The following is a 23,116-nucleotide window of genomic DNA, read 5'->3' as shown; positions in this document are numbered from 1 at the left end:
CACGTTAAAATAAGAACATGTGGTTTGTTGTACCTGTTTCCGATATACATAGAAGGCTGCTATTGCTACCATGGTGGATTCCCCCAAGAAACCAGCTAGCAGGGAACCGACACCGAGAGTGGCTCCATGAACCCTGCAAATGAAACATTATAATCATTATAAAACAGAAAGGTCTGCATACCAACGGAAAGGTAAATGGAAAGGAAGTGGAAACTTCTAGCAACATCTGCATTAGGGTCTGGCTCACTGTAAAGAGTGGTTTACCAGCGTGTTGTGTTAGTGAACGTTATCCAAGCAACTGAGTTATGAATGTGTAATAAAATGGTATCGACTTGTGTAAAAAGCGATTTAATAAGTCAATATTATGCACAGATAAATGATATTACAATTTAAGACACTTAGGCTGTTCAATGAAAAACCTTAGAAAATGTGAGTGTTGAAATCATCGTGGTATTCTTGTCCACGAATCCCTAATTAAATGAGGTCCAAGGCAGTATCTAGAGGAGAATGTTCTATGGAAAATTCCATGATCTGTAAGTGCATACTGTAGAAATTCCTGTCTCTCAAGTACTGCTTGAGAGACCTAATGTGTCTTCTCATGCTAAGGGGCAGTTCCAAACCTGTGCTGGCACACAGTAACGCCTCATATTATTAACACATTGTAAATAACAATACTAACCATCATGCCCAGAGGGGTAGGCTTTGTCTACAATTAATAAAGATCCAGAAACACCACTTACAGAAGCTGAGTTCATACAAGTCTGTAGGAAGAAACTTACAGGGTCAAAGATTTATTTACTTAACGTTTAGAGCCAGAGGGCAGTATGAGGCAAGTCCTATGTACCAGTTTCTATATACAGTACGATGGATTGTGGTTTCAGACCAGTTTTTTTCCTATTTAAAATGTTCCACTTAATAACAAGATAGTCTGCCAGGTAAACAAATCTAAACTTCAGGATTTTAAGGCTTTTCTATCAAGCAGGCAAATGTTTTGGACAATGAGCAATGTTGTGTCAGAGTTTCTTGTATTTTTGTAATTTACCTTAGCTCTGCAAAACCTCTGTGGTTTATTATTTAAAAATGGTTCTTTCAATAAGAGTAGTCCACAAAGGTGAAACTTACACCAGCTCCATTCTCCCTTTCACTCTTTCACCCCTGTAGGCTACTTTCACACAGTGATGGTCAAAGCAGTAGGCAACAGCAGGCACTGCAAACCAATTTCCCTGGGAGGTAAAGATTTATATAAATGGAGCGCATGCATTCAAAATGCATTGGAAGCATAACTGTGCTCATACTCATGTTTAAATTTAGTCGTTGCCAATGATTTTACCTGAGGTTTCTCCCCAATTTGGCATCGGCAATTGTATTTTTATTAATCCCGGTTCACCGCTGCAACCCCCCCCCCGCGCGACTCGGGGAATGGCGGCTGACACACGCGTCCTCCGAAACGTGTGCCCGCCTAGACGTCTTTTTTCACACTGCAGATCCACAGTGAAGCCATCAGATCTAAAGTGCCGGAGGACAACACAGATCTGAATGGCTCCACAGCAGACCCGCAGGCGTCCTATCAGCCACAGGAGTTGCTGGTCCGCAATGAACCGTGGATTGCCCTGCCGACCTAAGCTCTCCCTACCCGGCGGCGCTTGGCCAATTGTGTGCAGCCCCCTGGAAACTCCTGGTCACTGTCGGCAATAACATAGCCTGGATTCGAACCTGCGATCTCCAGGCTATAGGGCGCATCCTGCTCTCCACGCGGAGCGCCTTTACTGGATGCGCCACTCAGGAGCCCCCACATCCACATGTCTGGGATATATCCAGACCTATTTCACTCACACAATGGTGATGATTGGTTATTCCACAATGTTTTGCCTCCTGTATAAGCCTGCTGCGCATTCTAAAGGCTGTATAATTTTTCAGGATCAGTTGGACATAGGGGAATACAGTAGATACCGCCAATAGATGGCACGGAGGGCTTGACCGATTCTGAAATGGTGCACCATTTTTTATTTTCCTGTGTGCAACTTGTAGTGCTTTGGTTATGGTTTGAGTGAGCAGTTGAATAAACACAATTTGCAGAAATAAAGACAAAAATGTAGCCATTCCTAAATTAGTCTAGGTCCATGTTTTCACAAGTTTCCTAAAACCCTCCAGCTTCCAAGGGCCACTCTGTTATTATTTACCCATTTCATCAATTCGTCACCTACCATTTCTTTCACCCCATTGTCCACCACTGCTTTCACAAATCGATAGTAAAAGAAATATTATTTTAGCCTGGAAGTAGTTAATTCCCACAGAGAAAAATCCATTTGGTAAAAGCCTCTTTTAGAATAGGTCTCCTATGCAGTCTGGCTTAGTAATGTACTCCACATTTTCTAATTTCATGTTAGTGATGGCAATGGAGCAGGTCTTTGTCATCAGCTCCTTGTTTAAGTCACTGATTTTCCAGACTATAAAAAATGTTCAGGAGTAGGGCTTTCTGGCCAGCAAATGCTAAATTCCATCTGGGGTATAAAGCGACTTTGTTCCTAACACAGTTTTATTTCTTTTAACATATCAGTATTGCTTTTGTATTTTACTCCAGTCTCCATAAACCTATTTTCACCCTTACAAGCATATCTTGAAGTCACCAGGCAGCTAGTTTTTTTGTGCATTTCAAATTGACTGTAAATAAAATACTGTATGCTATTATGTAACTGGCTTGTGTGTCATCGAGTCGCAGCTCGTTATACAAAACGATTGGTCACATAGTTATCTAACCTAAGGATGTGAATGCATTGATTTTAATCTCTTGTTTGCAATCCATACAAGATCTGTTTTGTCAGACGAATAATGTTATTCCTTTCCACGACACAACCTTACAGTAGTGGACACTGTGCCGGTTGTCGTTGTACCTACCCCATGTAAGGAAGCACAATGAGACTGGTGATGAGAACAATGATCCGCAGGACTGAACTGGGGGCCAGTACAAAGGTCTTCTTTAGTGTCATCAACCAGCCTGTTAGGTGTGCTCGCATAGTGACTGCACAGAGACGGGAAAAAGAATTACAAACATAAAATGAGGTTATACAGTACAGTATACCACGTAAATTGCGGCATTGGTATAAGGCGACAATAGCAAACACCATGCTAAATGGCTGTAGCAGAGCACCTTCGAGGAATGAGTCTTTCTGGGTACATTGGTAACACTATGTAACACAATTTTTGTTCCTGGGTAGTGTTATTTCCTAATTGCTTATGCCTCAAAAGTATAGAAAATGGCTATTATTCCCCACAAACTTTGCTTTTGTGACCAGGACAGTGATATTTTGAAATTTACCTATTTCCAATGAGAAAACAGGCGAATTTGTGTCTTTTCGTTCACATAAAGTCAGAAAAAAATAACATATGAATCCAAATTAACATGTATTTATACTAAAGTAAAACAAAAATGACTACAAAAGATTTAGAAGTGAGTAGTTTTTCGAGATTTACGATTATACTGTAAATCACTTTCACGAATCAGCCCCCAAATGTAGTCTCCCATCATGTTCTCGTTATACTGTCCTTGGTAGCGGCGTTCAAAGTCCAGTATATCCTGGTGGAAGAGCTCACCTTGCTCCTCCGAGTTCGCTCCCATGTTCTCCTTGAATTTATCAAGATGAGCATCAAGGATATGGACTTTGAGGGACATCCTACAGCCCATTGTGCCGTAGTTCTTCACCAGAGTCTCAACCAGCTCCACATAGTTTTCGGCCTTGTGATTGCCCAGGAAGCCCCAAACCACGCGACAAAGCTGTTCCAAGCCGCTTTCTCCTTACTAGTGAGCTTCTTGGGGAATTCATTGCACTCCAGGATCTTCTTTATCTGTGGTCCGACGAAGACACCGGCTTTGACCTTTGCCTCAGACAGCTTAGGGAAGAAGTCTTGAAGGTACTTGAAGGCTGCCGACTCCTTATCTAGAGCTCTGACAAATTGTTTCATAAGGCCCAATTTGATGTGCAGTGGTGGCATCAGCACCTTCCGGGGGTCCCAGCCGTACTCATCATACTTCAAGGCATCCAGCAAGGTCTTGATGCTGTTGTAATCCTCTTTGAGGTGCACCGAGTGAGCCAGGGGAAGAGACGGGTACTTGTTACCATTATGGAGCAGCACGGCTTTGAGGCTCCTGGATGAGCTGTCAGTGAAGGACAGTATAACGAGAACATGATGGGAGACTACATTTGGGGGCTGATTCGTGAAAGTGATTTACAGTATAATCGTAAATCTCGAAAAACTACTCACTTCTAAATATTTTGTAGTCATTTTTGTATTACTTTAGTATAAATACATGTTAATTTGGATTCATATGTTTTTTTCTGACTTTATGTGAACAAAAAGACACAAATTCGCCTGCTTTCTCATTGGAAATAGGTAAATTTCAAAATATCACTGTCCTGGTCACAAAAGCAAAGTTTGTGGGGAATAATAGCCATTTTCTATACTTTTGAGGCATAAGCAATTAGGAAATAACACTTACTACCCAGGAACAAAAAAAAATAAAAAATTTGTTACACGGTGTAATCACCTCTCTAGTGGAACTAGACAATGCATATACAATTTTCAACAGTGATGAAATAAATAAACTAGATAGGAAATTAATCTAAACATTGAGGAGTCCAAATACTGCTGCTGTTTAGATCATTAAGAGTGCATAACGTATAAGCAGCATGAGTCTCTTAAGGGCATTTTTAAATTTCCAGGTATGTAAAACAGCATTTAATGGTCCCATCTGTGTCAGTATTTAGGTCTAGTTTTACAACCACCTCAGTTTGGCCAAGTACAAGTCATTGCACTCTTTGCCTTCATCACATTAAAACCAAGCTTTTGCTACATCGATACTTTCATGAGACTGGGAAGACGCACAAGGCCCATTTCTTGTCAAGCCTTTTCTTGGTGTCTGAACGCAATCGAATGGAACACACTGTACCTGGTATTGGGAAAAAAGAGAAGATACGAAGAGGAACAACACAGAGCTCAGCGAAAGCAAGGTCCACCCCAATAATATCCACCAGGATCTTCTCAGAAATATGTGGGGTCCAGAACACCAAAAAGCATAGCTGTGGAGAGAAGATGAGTACAGCCATTAGGTACATTACAATGTTCTCATCATCATTTTTTTTTTAAATGAGGAAGTTCCCTTTGCATTTTCAATGAACTGCCCCATAATGAAAAGCAATAGTCAGTTTATATATCAATATGACATCATTTTTTTGTTTATATCTGTTGGCCTATAATAAATGCCAAAACAAACTGTGTTTACTTCACCTAAGGGAAGCGACCTCTTTCTCAAATGACCCGGTTTAGTGACCGCTATTAACTGCGAAGCTGCATTCACATAGGAGTTATCTAGAGAATAGCCAGCTTCAATACAGATAAATCCCTAATCCCTTCTAATTTCATTTCAATGGACAGCACAGCTGCAATGATAAAGCATCTTGATCAACACTGCATCATACTGCTGCATCACTGGAAAAAAAAACATGGGTCAGTGATGCCACCTGAACCTGGGGTGTACAAACAGGCCATAGGCAAAGTATTCTGGCTGCCAGTCCTGCTATTACAGAGATTTTTGAAAAATATGATTGGGATGCCATCATACTACCCAGGTATTGTCCTTCAGAAACTTACTATAATGGTTCTGCAGTGGATTACCAGTGTCATACCATTGGGGTGTGTCTAAATATATATATATATATATATATATATATATATATATATATATATATATAAATAAATAAACAATGGTTAACCAATGGCTAATACCACAGAAACATTGCATTGCCATTACGATGTAATTAAAATCAAGGGATATTAATTCTGCAATCTCATGTTTATTTTTTCTACATGTTTGAAATGTGTGTTCTCCATCCTTCTCTATTGCTGTTCATGCATAGACTACTTTTGAAAGCTGAATTTCTGAAATGAAGTGTTTTGAAAAATGATCACTGTTGCTGTCATTTCTGATTTACATTGCACACCACATGTGGTCAGGAATAGAGAATGATAGACAATACACATACTTAATAGAATATTAAACAGGTACGAAATTAAAGATTTAGATAATGTAGATGGTACAAAGTATCCAGTTACTTTGGTAATTTGTGCTCTCATTGTCTTCTGAAGCTGGAAAACGAGAAACAAATAAAGGACTAAAATGTTTCTATTAAAACTCATTTTAAAATTTCAGCCAGGAGATAAAAAAAAAAAATCTTATCCAATTGTAAAGGCTTATTTTTTCTCCAACCTCCATCCCATTATGCTTTTTCACATCAACATGTTCAAAAGGACACAAAACATGTAACTTATTCCAATTCATATTTGTAAATCTCATTTTACAGTTAAATCTTTAATACAGGAAAAACTTTATTATTATTATTATTATTATTATTATTATTATTATTATTATTATTATTATTATTATTATTATTAAAACACATAACATACATCACATGAAATAACACAGAAAACATCAGCTTCACAGACATTTGATGGTCCCAATATAAGTGAGAAATCCTCTTTTATAACCAATAATGCAGATGACAGCCATGGAGTGGGTATTACTCCAAGTCATGGTTTGAAAAATAATTGCAAGGATGTCTTCACTATTAATAATGCAGCCCTACAGATCCCAGGAGCCCACGTGTTACCATTGGCTACAAGACACTGGGCCTGCTCCGTTCTACCTCATTAGGGATGGCACAGTGTATAATAATTTAGGTTCAGTAGTGAATCTGGCTGTGGGGGTTTATGAGAAATAACTCCAGTTGCAAACTGCATTTGTGAGTGATTTAGTGGATCCACATTCGCTTGGCTGTAACTATTGTTACTTTATCCTGGCTTAAGGGCAGCCTGTAACGTTTATAAATGCTTTCGTGGTAAATTCAGAAAAATACCCCCCCCCCCCCCCCCCCCCTCCTCCCCCATGTTAATCGTATTAATTTAAAGTGCTTTATTGTGTTTAATCATAGTTTCTATTATATTTTACAAAATTGAGTTGTGATTTCTTGCACAGGCTTCTCTGTGTCATGTGTTTCTACACTTTGTTAAGCTCTCACTGTGGTACAGTATTCCACTGTAAGCTTGTCTAGGAGAGGAAACACCAAGGCTTTGTTATACAAGTTCATAATGATTTAAACTACAACATGTGCATTAGCCCACTGTCTTGTTTGTACCATTAATCATCTAGGGTGTCACAAACAAGTGCTGAACAAACAATTTAATACACCTGCCATCTGAAGCACACAAGGTTGTCCAGGGATGGACATAAAGACTCCCATTGCATAGCAGTTTGATTAACGGTTTTACTAGGAGACACACCTGGGCTTGGGCTTGTTACTTATACACTGTGGCTAATCAGGCTCATTTTAAAACCTGGATTGAGGAAGCTGGTGTGCAATAGGAGTCTTCAGTCTTCTTTCCATCCCTGTTGTGTAACTGGGCTCTCACTCACATGACTGTTTAATGCAAATGGAACCCCTGACATGTATTCTGTAACATTTGAAAGCTGATCTTTTTAGAAAGATAAATACACATGCCTGCATACGTGCTATGTCAGCATATTTCCCTAGATTTACAGACGCTCTGTCAAGCTCTTATGCGGGATGATTTTTTTAAGGAGACATTTCATTTTAATCTGTGGTTTCATACAGTCTCTGCACTCGATGTAGTTTCAGTCTCTCTTACTTTCTTATTTACACTGAACTTTAACATGCGCTAAAACACACCAAAATGTCTTCTCGTCTTCCTCTGGTCTAATAAAAGAGCACTAAATAAGCCTTTTTATACCTATCCTGTGGTTACATCATTCTTCAACAATTATTTCTTTTTGTAAATGTTCTCCAGTACAGCTTGGTATACTGAGGTACCTTTTCTCTCTTGGTCCTTGTAATTTTCTATAAGATAAACATACTCGTAATCCATGCACTTGACACACACCTGCTAATACGATATATTGGTCCAAGAGATTACTAAGCACTGACAATATATCATACCCGAATAAGGAATGTCTTTATCAGTACAGTACATTTCCACAAGCTTGCCTTTACACTGAGTTAAAGAAAATACACAGACAAAGCATAGAAACATATACAAAAACAACACCTCATCTCGGATGGACAGAACTTGAATGGGTGACCTTCAAAGACCGTCAGGTGCTGTAGGACGTTGTGTTACTGGTTTAGCACAGGGCTCTCTTTCTTCTGAGCTAGAACTCAATCAATGTCTCCTCCTGTTTGAGCTCATATCCTGTGGATGAGACTCCCATGCATCCTTTTGAACAAGAGCAGAGCTCAGTTGCACCAGCTATGGGCAAGTTCAATTCAGTTTGGTTTTAGTGTAAGCTGCATCTGCAAATGAGCTTGCATCCAAGTCAAATATATTCAGATATCATTTATGCTTTTATATAGCTTCGCAAAATCTTCATTTATACTGAAGAGCATATTGTGCTATTAGTTTCCTGCTAGCTTTTCATTTCCAAAGGATTATTTTACTGTATGCATTTGGTTGATTCTAGACAAACATACACTTGTCTTGAGCATCAGGAAGCAATTATTTGCTATTCCAGTCAGTGTTTATAGCAGTCTGCAAACCTTTATTTTGTGTTGACAGCAATCTACAGCTGCCTCTTACTGAAAGTTTGTTTCTATAATTTGTGTTTCTGGAAACCTGCACAACCCTAGAACTCACATAAGCATAATACATGGTAGGTGAATAAAATTGCAATATCTGACATAACAATGGCCAGGGTGAGACTTATTCAACATGACAAGTCTGAAAGGTGTGTACATCGTTCTGGAGGATACGTGACTATTCCTCAACTGGAACTAATGTCTTGAGAGAAGTTACTCTGAAAAAATGGACATGCCAATTAGAAAAGAATGTTGTATAAATGTTCATCTAAGTTCTATCACAGTAGCAGGCTTCAGGTTGCTATAAATAATACGCTATAAATGCCAGAAATAAAGGATGTCTGATTGACATTAAAAATAATTTGTCCAGCCTAATGTATTTAGGCATTATTAAAGCACACAGGATGCAGTAAAAAATTATAATATCATTTCCAGTCTACTTCCCATGAATCAATCATCTCAGTCAGGATACACCCTAAAAATCAAATCTGAGCCTAGAACTATATTATTGTGTGCTATATATATATATATATATATATATATATATATATATATATATATATATATATATATATATATATACATATATATATATATTATCATCTATAAACGAATCCACATTAAAAGGCAGATTCTGTTTGCAGAAGATTTCATTCTTTCAGAGATTTCATCTTTTTTTGCATCTCATTCTGGCATATAAGACCAGGTTCAGCCTGCATGCACTGATTGTAGGCTATGAAAGGTCAAGCAATATTGTTTTAGTAGCTCAGATTTATCTTGCATATTGAGTTTTTTTACCTTATACTGCTGGGTTGTCAATCTTCTCTCCACAAAAATCAATGGGTAACGAATTGGTCACCTGGTGATCTTTCTAATTCATGCATGATTATTCTAACTTCTTGACTTTGTGCCAAACAGCCTCAGTGAACTCATTTTGGGTATAACCCTACTGGTGACTCCTGTTTCAAAGGCAACTTTGGTCTCCCAGAAATGCATAAAAAAGTACAAATACCAGCTATAATGACAATGCACTGTTGTTAATGGTATGCAGATTTATGGTTTACAGGTGTTATGGTTTTCTTCACATGATCATAAATTGCATCATATCTTATTATAAACATCTATGGTAGAGTGCCAGGGGTCCCCTATAGTCTTTGGACATATGGAGCAGTTTGACAGTACAAGTACACCATTAGGACACTCGTCTCCCTGCCTGGGGGCGTTTGCCTCTATGTTAACAATATGTTTGCCTCTATGTTAACTTTGGTAAATTAAGACTGTGCTTTTTATGTTACATTATTGAGAGGTGACACACAGGATGGGTTTGGGATCCAGTCCATCAGCATGTAAAAGAGGGAGGTGGGCTTACGTGTCAGACTATGAGGCAGCACTGCTGCACCCTTTAGGGCAGAGTTAGGGCCAGTTAAGGCCACATACTGATGGAACTGAAGCAGGGCTCTACAACAAAGAAAACAGGGAGGGCTCAGACACCAGACTCAGGTGTTTGAGGGTGGATTACTGGCTTCAGTGTCCTCCTTCAACACCATAGACTGGCTTGTGTTGCTTGCATTTTTACTGTACAACTACCGTACAAATTTGTTGGCCAAGCTCTTACCTTCTTCAGACTGAGCAGTTCTCAGTTACCTTGCACATTGTTTATTTGCTGATACATCTCCAAATGTAACATAATGGTTATTACAAGTTTTTTTTTTTTAATGTGTGCTGCTCATAAACAAAGTTATGACCTTGTAACCTTGTACAATGTTACAGCTGATTGCAGCTATGTATGTATGTACAGTATGTATGTATGTATGTATGTATGTATGTATGTATGTATGACCACTAGGTATCCACTGTCTGTCAAAATTAGGAAGCTCAGAGCAACACCTTAGCTTAACTGCCAACAAGGTAGCAAGATAAAAAAATAAACAAATGAATTGATTGTTAAAGTATAAATAGCTCTAGGTGGGCGGTAAGAAGGATAAAGATGAGAGTGGCGTGGCAGAGTGTAGGGTAAATAAAGGTTTACGAATTCTTAAAAATCACAGGAAAACGGCTCAGCCGTCCTGTTGTAGGTAGGAGTATGTTAGAAAAGAGTATTTAGTTCCCCAAGAAGAGAGGTATTTTGCTTTGTTTCAGATTAATATTATTATTCTACAGAAGTTAATAGCACAATTGTAACTGTACAGCATTATGCAACCAACAAGTATTGTTCTTGTATAAAATCTGACCCAAAAATGGGCTCCCGAGTGGCGCATCCAGTAAAAGCACTCGCTAGAGTGCAGGATGCCCTCTATAGCCTGGACGTCGCGAGTTCGAGTCCAGGCTATTCCACAGCCGACCGTGGACGGGAGCTTCCAGGGGGCGGCGCTCAATTGGCCGAGGGAGGGTTAGGTCGGCCAGGGTGTCCTCGGCTCACCACGCACCAGCGACCCCTGTAGTCTGGCCGGGCGCCTGCGGGCTTGCCTGTAAGCTGCCCAGAGCTGCGTTGTCCTCCGACGCTGTAGCTCTGAGGCGGCTGCACGGTGAGTTCGCAGTGTGTAAAGAAGCGGGCGGCTGACGGTACACGCTTCGGAGGACAGCGTATGTTCATCTTCGCCCCTCCCGAGTCACCGCAGGGGTGGTAGCGGTGAGCTGAGCATAATAAAATAATTGAGCATTTCAAATTGGGGAGAAAATAATAAAAACTAATTGGAAACGACTAAATTATATATATAAAAAAAAAAATAGGACCCAAAAGTCCATCCAAGTCTCCTTTTCTTTCTTATTTCCTTTTTTTGAAGCTGTAAACAGCCTTTCTGTGTAGACTGCAACCAACTAGTTATGCAACACTGCTACAACACAGCTAGCTGAACAGTAGTACTGTACATTGCCCATGAGCCAGACAGAGATCCTGCAGGGTTTGTTCTAGCTTGACCTCTTTTGGCTTTGAAGTGGTCAGCCCTGTTATTCATTTGGCAGCCCCCCCTGGTTCGTCTGGGCCCCATTCTCAGCTTTGCATGTGCAGATCACTCTTTGTTTACAGGAAAAGGATTCCACATCTGGCAGAGGCAGCAGCTGTTAAACCCCTGTTCCTGTTTTGCCTGCTACACAACCAAAAGCGATTTTGCCCTATTAACATCAAACCCTTTTCACAGTGCTTACCTAACCGCACAAGAAAACTCAAAATCCTAGGTATTTAGGACATGTTTAGGGTTTGGGGTTGTAATCAGAGTCTGACAGCATTTAGTAATATCAGTTAGTGGTTTTTTTTGTTTGTTTGTTTTTGTTTTTTTAAATCTGCTTTGATTTGAAAAAACGTTGATGCAAACCTTCACGATAACAAAAACGTTATTTAATTTTTTCCTTAAAACATTTACGATGATCCTTAAAAGAACTTAGTTTACTATACTAAAATATTTAAAGAATGTACATTTATGTATTAAGCTTCATCTAAACCAAGGCAGAAAAATACATTGCACCTTTCCCATCTGCAGCAAGAAGCCGGTCTACCAAATGTAATGTAATCTTGTTACAATATTCTACTTACCTCCGTATTTCACACCTTTTGTTTTCTTTTATAGCAAGTTATAAACCTGGACTATTGCATTCTACACCCGCTGGGCCCCAGCCATCTCAAGTTCACCCTCTGAGAACCTAAATACGCCATCTGAGTTTGTTTATTTACATAAAAGCAAATGTATGTCTACACATTCAGTGATCCAGTGCACGCACTGTTCTTACCCCTGTCATGTCTGTATTATGAATCTGAGTTAACTAATAACAAATACAGCTGTGTTCTCCCTCAACCCAAACCATAAACAGTAACCCTTTTGGCTGTGCATGTGTTTGTTATACTCTAGGTCTGCATTGTCTCTAGTAAACACAGATACAGATTTCATATTTATAGTATGTATACCTGCCTCCCTTCCAACAGTGTTTTTTATCAATTCTCTGTATAGTACTTGGAAATTGTTTTGACAGACATTTCTCTTCAAACACTTAATTTGTCATTTTGTTACCATTCAGAAACAAGTGGTCTTTTACATGATGTACTGTAACCAGTACCTCAGAGTCCACAGTACTATATGATAGACTATAGAGATCCTTTTCTTTTTACATCTCCTATTGGATCATATTGCTAATAACACACATCAAGACATGCACACATTTGAGTCATCGGTTAAAAGCAATTTTCAAAACCCACTGTCCTTCTGCGTCTATGTTGTGTGTTAAGCAAGCACACTTTGCCTGGAAACATTTCAATGTGTGTATCTTGCACCCCAAGTTTAATCTGCTGTAATTAGGATAGTTTTGAAGATACCGCCTTCAGAAACCCAACCAATCTCAGATGTTACCATGACCTACATTTTAATTCCCTTAAGAGCATCCAAGTTTCCCCCGATTTAATTAAACAAATATGATATTTTACATATTGGGTGCACACAAAATACAGGACCTTCACAAATTTATTTTGAGTGTAATTCATTGAAACACCATTAAAACCTGTTTATTCAGCAACAGGTTGGTAGAGACAGTATAACCTAATGCAAAAACGTAAATGAGATATCCAAGATAGTAAACATGCTATTAATATCCAACACCTGCCCTATCGGAAAGTGAATTGGAAAGACATGTAGAAAGTCCCCCTAGGTCCATATTAGAAGATTTATTGTGCATATGGCGGGACAAAAAAGAACATGAAAACATCAAGGTGTTTGTAATACTGAAGATAGGAGTATGTTCTTGATTCTACATGAAAGATAAATTCAAGCTTAAATCAAGCAACTGCAATTACAAAAATATGCAAGGGTTAAACTCTGAAGTTGATAGATTTGTTTTCCATCCAACTAACTTGCTTTTCTGTCGTTAATCTGTATCTGCCCATAATCACACTGAGTGCTGACAACTGACAATTCACAGGTTCCAATGAAGAACCCTGCCTGCTCAAAACAAATGCGTCACTCTAAAAAAGGTGAGGTTTTTTTTTTGTGCTCTCTTCAAAAAACAAACACCAAAAATGAAGCGCCCTTTATAAAAACCTGCCTACACTTGCAGACAGGTTTGAAATACCAGCTGTTTACTTTGCTATCCACTTTGGGTTAATTCATTGTCTGCGCAAAGCAAACACTGTAAAATGCTACCTGGCAACCACGACAGCTGTTGAAAAACTTTAAACAGGGACTGAAACAACATTTGGAAGTTACCTTTGTTCTACATTACCGGTCAACAACCTTGGTTCTACATTAGCCTGTTTATACTGGTGAGGTACTTTAAAATATAGCTTAGCAGCACAATATGCTTCCCATGTGGTGCAAGCATCTCAGCTCTTCAGGAGAAATCTCTGTGACAGCTGCTTCACAACAGCACAGGGGCAGGGGGCGGGCAGTTTGTGTACGCCTCCTGAAAGAGACTGTATTTACCTTTGAAATTCACATTTCATGTCCTGCCCGTTGCATTTCAGGTCTGTGTTTTTGAAGACTGACCTCAATGAACTCTAGACTCAGATTTGAATGTTATTCAACAAAAGCTACTTCAGGAGAGTGATACAATGCAATCCAATACAGTTTATTTTTCAGATAAGCCAGTAAAGCAAGGGGGGTTTCAGTGGATCACTCTTAAAAGGTATAACAACAGGATGAAATAACAGAACTGAACTACAAGAGTTCTTACCCTACACGGCAAATCAAGCCAATGTGAGTTTGCAAACACCCTAACTAACTTATGGTGGGCGGTTTGGTGTACAAATCTGTTTTGTTCACTCATCCTTATGAAGCTATACACACACATTTTCAGGTCAATCCACCAAGGCTTACTGAAGTTATAACCCTCAAAGTCGTGCATAGAAACAAACAGACAAAACAAATACATATTTCTGACATGATATAAAATATGAATATATTAACTCCATATAATTTGTGCTACCTCTACAATGCAACCTGTCTTTCAACAACAGCATTAAGTACTTCAGACTTTAAGTTAAAGATGAATCACAAAAACTGGTACTGATAGATATTCACTTTTGTTATCACTCTTGCAAGACTGTAGTGTAGAGCCTTCAGTTACAAGCACTGGCGTTTACGTAACACATAATCAATGACAAGCTTTTTAAAATCGGTAAAAAAGAATTCACTATTTCGAGTTCTGTGAATTATTTTCTTACCAATTCAACACTTTGTTGTTTATGCTAATTAAACCATTTCTTCCTAATTGATACTAGGGCTCCAAAACAGGAGCAAGGATTTTTTTTTTTTTTTTTTTTAAAGAAGCCATGTTCACACTGGAAATGGGACACCGCAGAACAAATAAACATACAGGTACCGTCCTGTTTAAACCTGTCCTTTGTTGTCAAGAATGCTTTATCCACCAAAGATAGTGCTAGGAACCCAGAATTGAGTTCAAAGTTATACTGTAAATAAAGAAGCTTTGTCACAATTTGTAATTAAATTGTGACAATATGTATTACTTAGTATTGTATAACTTTTAGCAAACAATATGAAATGCTAAACTGAAATCGCAAGCCTTTTTTTATAAGTGTTACATTTGAAATGTGTAATACTATAATTAAGTAATTATTGAAATGATTGTTGTGTAATAAAATGGTATTAGTTTTTTCTGTTGAATTGTTCCGACTCTGGTTTAATTGACGAAGCAACAGTTTTATGTGGATTCGTAACACAAACTGTGCATTTGTTAATCAACAATATATCTGCCCGCACTCCTGTTCTCTGCAAAGCCACACAGCCACTTTTAGTTAGAAGAGTCGTAGAATTCATCAATCAAAAGATAATTTTTGTTTTCCTTTGTGATAGTGTGCTCTGTCTGTGATGGGAGTGAGGAGAGTGCTGAGCATTGCTTTGCCTTGCTCAAAAGGGGCTTCTTGGTATGTAAACACTGAAGCAAGAAGCAAGACTTGCAGAAGGAAACAAAAGCAAAGAAATAGAAAAGAAAAAAAACATCTAAGTAATCAACCCGAATTTCTTACAACTGGCTTACATATTAATTGTTGCCCTCTTTTCTCCAGCAAGATCTTCAAGACTCATTACTGAAAAAAATGTCTTTTTATAGTATTACATATCCAGAATGAATTACCATTCAATCCCTTTTGTCCTTTATAGGGCAGCAGTGTGGAGTAGTGGTTAGGGCTCTGGACTCTTGACCGGAGGGTCGTGGGTTCAATCCCAGCTGAGGGACACTGCTGCTGTACCCTTGAGCAAGGTACTTTACCTAGATTGCTCCAGTAAAAACCCAACTGTATAAATGGGTACTTGTATGTAAAAAATAATGTGATAACTTGTAACAATTGTAAATCGCCCTGGATAAGGGCGTCTGCTAAAAAAATAAATAATAATAAAATAATAACTAGGGATGCAAGTCAGTTATGATCGGTTTGGTTTTTGACATCCAATGAAAGTTTAAAATGGAAAAAAAATCAGACTGAATTTCTGCAGCCAAGGGAACGGGACCTACCATTATTACACATGTGTTTTTTTTGTTTAGTTTTTTAACTGTGATAAACGTGCCGAATACAGTGTAATTGGATCACTCATACTAATGCATTATACAATTAGATACAATGTAGAAAGAATCAAATAATATATTAAGAGACATTCAACTTATATTAAATATTTTCCTGGTACCCTCCCATTGTTGCCACGGACGGTTAGAAGTGGCAAATCACGTGCAAGTCACATCCGAGTAGAACTACAGCTCATGGTTTTCAAAATTGAAATGATTTAATCACATGTTGACTTCAAAGCGACCTCAAATTACTCTCAAGTTGGTCCATGCAGCATGCCTTTCCCTTTTCGCCCACTTTACTGCTTGTTCCAGTTTCACACTGGATCAGGACCTCAACTAACATTTTATTTATTTCAATACTTTTGTATTTCACTGTTTTTCAGTTTAGCATCATTACTATTATTTTTTTTTATTAGGTGTAAGTTAACACACTAAATGTATTTAATAAAACAGCTCTGGACATCTGCAGGGTTGGGGGCAATTCCTGTTCCAATTCCATTTCCAATTCTTTTTAAATCAATTCCCAGTTCCAATTCCGTCCTTTTAATCAATTCCAACACATTATTGATCAAGCAGTATTCTGCTAAAATGACCTTCTCAAAGTGTCAATTACTTAAGTCACTGTTAGTCAATTAAATTTGCTTCAAATGAAAGCAGTTGAACAACAACAACAAATATTATGTCTCTAGAATTTAAATTATAATTCCAATTCTTTTGTAGAAATTGGAATTGGGAATTGATTTTAAAAAGGATTTGGAATTGAAAAACAGGAATTGACCCCACTCTGGATATCTGAACACACAGACTAAGTATGAAACCACGGTTATCGATACTGGGGCTGTCAGAATCAATCAGGTGTCTTGTCATAACTTTGGATTTATGTTACTATATTCAATTACTAAGGGGTGAACTGTCTTCCGAAAATGATGCTGCCTTAGAGGCTGTCAACACTTCTTCATTGTGCACAAATTTCATTTTTGGTTACATTTGATCTTTTGCCAGTATCGTTCACTTTGGAATTTTATGAAAATGTTGGTTTCCTTTTGGGAAACACAGTATTCATCCCTAGTAAGATCCCCTATTCAATATCGTTTTTTGTAACAGTGTGTCTTATATAAAAATAAGTGTTACAAAAATGATGAAAGGGCATACCCACCCTAGTAAAATTTTACCATGTACATTTTCAAAGCAATTTTGCAGTTTTCCCATGCTTTTCTCATGGTTATATTATGAATTTACCATAGTAAGCCACACTTTGCCATGTCTCTGGGCTTTACTGTACAATGGTTTATTATGCTTTCCCTCTGCTTCATTACACTTTGCTATGATTTTACTTTGGGAAGGTTTTATAAGAGCAACTGCTGTGTTGAGTGGAGTTATTGTGCAAAACCTCTTCAGTTAAAACTTTATGAAGGGCCCAGCAGGGTCTGTTGCTGGTCCACTGCTCTGATGCACAAATTATTTCTGTCTCTGTGCAGTGGTTGTCTGTTTTTAAATACTTAATTCAGGGGGAGGTTTTGATTTCTTCCATAAAACAAACTTGCAAACAGTTATCTTTCCCCAGGTCTAATCTTATAGACTACAGTTTTTTTAATGATATTTTACATAAAGCCACGAAATATCTCCCATAGGAGCAGAATGACTACCAATTTGACAGAGTCAAATATTTGAGATAAATATGTCTGGTGCTCTGTGTAAACATACTGTTTCATAACACCTTGCTGTGCACTGTTTTTTTAAAACTGCTTGGTTTCTTAAAACTTGCTGTATTAATGTTCAGACCACCTAAAACCATATGCTTCACAATTACGTGATGTGCGATTAGCTGGCTACCAGTTTCTGAGGTTGACTGTCACGTTTCTATTTGACTAGTCTACTATTCGGTGCTACCCCCGATCACACATAATGTAGCGGCAGATGAAGAGGGAGTACCATATTGACACAGAGGAAACGTCAGATAGAGTATGAGAGTATCTGTACTGTACGTGTATTTAATCATCTACCAGTTAGAGTATGAGAGTATCAGACATTTTCTTCATCACTGGGACTACAGGAGCTCTTCACTGTTAATTATTTTCTGCATGTTTTGGGAGAACAGGTGGGTGCATATAAAGTATATCAGCCACCTAAAAATTCTCACAAACCTCTTAATACATTGTAATGTTGCTTGTTTCTATCTTTGAAGTGAAATTAATGTAATGCCCTTGAATTCTGGAGGTTTATCAACACCGTAGAGTATACTGCTTGACTGCAGACACAGAGGAAAGAGGAGCAGGTTTTTTGAAAGCCAAATGTAAATTCATATTTTATTCAGTTGCCTTTTGCTACTCGTTTCCACATGATCAGTCAGCCTTTGAGACTCTCACAAATGAAAAACATCAATTAAAGAGCGGTACTGCTATGAGGGTGTTGTAACTGCCTTTTCCAATATTACATTAGTATTTAGACTTCTTCATTTCACCACTTTGGCACTCACATTTCTAAAAGGAAGCTCATTAATTTTGTGGTTTTTATATAAATAAAATCCAGTTTGTTTTTTATGATACTGCTCTAGACTGTCATTAACCTCTTCAGCAACAGCGTAACATCTCAAAATCAGCTTTATGAAGTAAAATAAGTAAAAACTTTCAATGGCCCATGGAGAGTGTCAATTCCTAACTGTCATCCAGAGGGAAGGAGCCAGACTACCCCAGAAAGAGCTGAAATCACAATTACACTAAAGAAGCAATAGCCAAAGCCTTTGAGTACATGTGTCTACATTGGCAAACAAAAGTGTGAATACTGTTAACATATTGAATTACATACCACTTTGTAGTTTTCCATATATCTAACATGAAATACTGTACTACTATTATGGCTTCCGGTAGACTTTTGCAATATCACGTCGTTTCTTTAATGAGACAATGTTAAATAAAATATCTAAATTATGTTCATATAGTTTATTTTGTATTATGTCTCAATCCTATAATTCTGGGTGATGCAAAACGTTTGCCCATAGCTGTACACGTGCGTGGTATTACATGACATAACGTTCTAATATTATCAAGCACTGGTACAGGACATTTGTTTTAAACTCATCACTATAATTATGAAGGTATAATTTGTTTTTACTAAGCTAAGCAAATTCAGGAAGTGGCTTACCCCCTTACCATGTAAAAAAAAACTTCCCTTACAGTATCTCATTCTAGTTATAGAAGCTCATCACACCCACAGATAGCCCCCTCTGCTTGCAAATGATGGGTTGTAAGATCCCACCACAGAAAACACAACCTGGAGCACCACACTGAAGACTGTGGGCGAGTGTTATTGCTGACCAGAAGTTGCAAAATTATATACATGACACATTTGTTTTCAACAGAAATGACTGACCTCTGGGACTCTCATCAAATCTGTCCCATTTTGGTTTCATTTGGGCACATTTGAGAGGAATGAGCTCGTTCAGATTACTTTGGAGCCAATTTGGATTTCTTTTTGCCTTTTTTGAATAAAAGCAATTTTTTTTTTCAAAATGTCACACACTAAATGCTATTCTAACACAGTATGCTATGCGTCACATATGCAAACTTCCACCCACTAGAAAGCATTACTGTACCAAGCACATCAGAAAACCAACTTACCGTCACTGAGAGCGCCAGACAGAAAAAGGTGAACTTCTTGATGTGTGCTTTGGTGACAGTTGTTCCACTGTTCACCAGTTTATTGCTGGGATTATTCTAGGACAAACAGAGAACACCATTACTAGCTATTTTTTGATTCCATCATTGAGGTCATTCACATTAAGTAGCTTATGTAGCTCCTTGTTTCATACCAACAGTCTAAATTCTACCTACCAGCTCTGTTTTTATTCTGGTTTTGATACTGTTGGATAACGATTCATTTAATAGGTAACATAAATTATAATATTGAAAGATGATACAGTTAACGCTTTGTGTGCCAGGTTCAAGTAACAGAGCCAAAGCATAAATTCTATATTATGTGTAACGGGCGGAGACTGGGCGTGAACTGGCAACCCAGACACTGCAAGCTTCTTAACTGCTATGCAAACGAGCCAGGCTCATCTGCATATTTAAAGCTTTAACTGGAGCAAGATGTTCTCTCCTTGGTGAGATAAAGGATATTGATATTTGAAGGATAAAGTTAGTGCTCTCCTTCATGAGATTCAGTGAATTACTGACACCAAAATATACTGTTTTAAAAAATGTATAGTATGATAAAGCTGGTATTGGCATTTTTTACCAAAAATATAAAAACAGTAATTTTCATAATAATAATAAAAAAAAAATCTACAGAATGATCTTTAACATGCAGTTTAAATATTGTTAATATTTTGGGTTATCTATGTCGGCAAATAAAGCATGTTGCAATATTTAAAACAGAAAGAGAAATGTGACGCGTTAAAAAACAACATTATCCCTTAGCTTTTAAACATAAGCACATACATGTAGAAAAACATTAAGATGATGCCACAATGCTTTTTAATTAAGCTTACCTTGTCAAATGCAGGATAGACTGCTCTCAGCTCTGTTAGCCAGCCATAGGGCAGGTGACCCACTGGGTATGTTGCTGTCAGGACCGCTACGGCCTAAACAAGAATGAAACAGGCTAGTTATGAGGAAAGCAGACAACACAGGAAGGCCAAGGTTACCAGTTGTACGCTATGTTTAGAATACAACTGGAATTAAAGTACTTAAAAGTGACTAGCCTGCTAGGACCCTGAAGCTCCCAGCACGAGTGGACACAAGTGGGTCAATTGCAACATACCAATTTAGAGCACAAGGTGTCAACAGGCTTTTTCAGCTTCAACGAACCAGCAGTGGCTTCATTTAAGCCCATTTTGCAGTCTATTTTATATTGTGCGCAAAATTAGATTTTCATGAAAAGGGGTTATGTATATTAACAGTGTCTACCAAAACAGTATGTAAAATTCTATAGGTGCAGCTATAGCTAAATGGCATTGGTGTCACTATGCATGCATGCATGCAGCCGGACTATGTGGTATACCACTAACCACAAAATAGCATTTTTTGTACAGTATAGTCATTTAAACGCTACATTACATTTTGTTTTAGGTTTCATATAAGCATAATCAATATTAAATCAAGATACAACGTACTTACTGTGTAGATGAATTCACAAGGAACAGTTCATTTGTGGCATTAGTCTTTCACTAGAGCTTGTTTAAAACGGGTATAAAATAAACCACTAAGTGGGTCTTACTAAACCAATTAATTGATTTCAGTGTTTGGTACGTTGGAGTTGGGTTTAATTCAGACCAATTTAATGGTTTAACAGGGGTTGAACCAAACTCGAATTTAGTACCATAATGGTCTGAGTAAGTAGTACATTGCAATCGACCCAAGTGTGTCTTGTCCAGTGTTGAAGGTTAATGTGATTTAGGCCAGTGTAGTTTGTCATAACACGTTGCATACTTCTGCAGGCGTGATCTGTCATGATGTCTTTTTGTTGGTCCATATAGTCACAGTTGAGGGATGAGCTGGTTTCAAGGGCAAATCACTGAAATCCTTCAGCACATAACTCCCACACAGCTTGGTCATGTGACCACATAACATTCTATACATTTGACTACTCAGTGATTATTTGTTTGTTTTCAATAAAGAAATACATTCATAAATAAATACATTCTTATTATTAATAATAATAATAATAATAATAATAATAATAATAATAATAATAATAATAATAACAATAATAACAATAATAATAATAATAATAATAATAATAATAATAATAACAATAATAATAATAATAATAATAATAATAATAATAATAATAATAATAATAATGTCTTACTAGCTGAGATATACCATTAGACAGCCAGCAAGTAAAGATAAGCAAGCACACTTGGTTTGCACTGGATACATTCCTGGTTTCCCTCAAATAAAAATCTGCCAGTGTGTCCTACATATAATGGTTTGAAGTTTTTAAAAAGACAGACAGAAAAGACAGAAATAGCAGGTGCTACATAGAAGGGTGGATTGGCAATGGTGAGGTCACTCTTCATACAGTAAAAGAGACATTTCTACCTGAGCGGCGTTAGGGGAGTTTCTGGCATGACCCTCGGCTCTAGACATGGTTTTCCCCATCCCAGTAAAAAAACACACGAAGAGCTGCTTAAAAAATGATCCGCCTAAAACAAAACATTGCTGAACCACTTCTAGTGTTTAACTTGAACCAGAAACACGTTTAGCAATTTACTTAAGTTTAATTATGTCTTTGTTTTGCACTAATTATTGTTTATCCAACTAGCTAATCACCAGGTTGCTTTTCCTTATTAATCTCACTGTAGCTGCAGTCTATTGACTGGTGTGCCCGCCCTCTGAAAACTCACTTACCTCTGTGGCTGCTGAGCTTCCCTTAAGATCACGAGATACAAAGAGATTGACAATGGGTCTGCTTATTCTCTGGGTAGCAAGGATTAATGCCAATGGCCACCAGAAATTCAGCATCTTTTTGAATGTGGCATCTCCCTAAAACATGAGAAGACAAATTATATTTACACAACATGCACATAATATTTAATGAATGATTTAATATGTTTTATCAAAAACATGTTTAAAATGTATTTTTAAAATGTAATATTTCCTGTTATTGTGATTATTATTCAACTGGCGATAGAGCCGTGGGTATATTATGTATTGTGCATGCTGTTGATCAAGTGTGTTTGATATATGACAGTGGATTGCTGTATTTAGATTGGGGCACGTCCCTAATGAAGTTGTCGTAGCTATACATGTGGGACAAGGGTTTTGTTATAGCCATATGTTTGGTAATCTTCCAAGAGAAGTGGTAATGCTAATGTTCAGTCTTTACTGGTAATAGTTTTAAGGACTAAAGAATAATAATGACAATGATAATAATAATGAGTAAACAATATAATATAACAATCATGTTTGTAAACAAAGACAATATTCATGCAGGTTAAACAAATATGTACAGTATAAATGAGAAGA

At 37.7% G+C, this 23,116-nt stretch overlaps 1 protein-coding gene across 2 annotated transcripts in view; it reads right to left on the bottom strand.

Moving 5' to 3' along the window:
* LOC117399490 (progressive ankylosis protein homolog B) overlaps positions 1–23,116 on the bottom strand; it is a 50,758-nt gene that overhangs the window by 4,073 nt on the left and 23,569 nt on the right. For both annotated transcript variants that reach the window (XM_033998717.3, XM_033998718.3), the window contains exons 6-11: positions 22,499–22,633; positions 20,635–20,727; positions 19,763–19,858; positions 4,946–5,075; positions 2,896–3,019; positions 34–133 (exon numbers count right to left, since the gene is read on the bottom strand). In XM_033998717.3, coding sequence (XP_033854608.2) covers positions 34–133; positions 2,896–3,019; positions 4,946–5,075; positions 19,763–19,858; positions 20,635–20,727; positions 22,499–22,633 — 678 coding nt within the window. The remainder of the gene's footprint in view (positions 1–33; positions 134–2,895; positions 3,020–4,945; positions 5,076–19,762; positions 19,859–20,634; positions 20,728–22,498; positions 22,634–23,116) is intronic.

Source organism: Acipenser ruthenus, chromosome 4 (assembly GCF_902713425.1).
Source record: "Acipenser ruthenus chromosome 4, fAciRut3.2 maternal haplotype, whole genome shotgun sequence".
Taxonomy (NCBI): domain Eukaryota; kingdom Metazoa; phylum Chordata; class Actinopteri; order Acipenseriformes; family Acipenseridae; genus Acipenser; species Acipenser ruthenus.
Note: the sequence above shows the minus strand (reverse complement) of the source record. Positions and strands in the feature narration are given on the sequence as shown.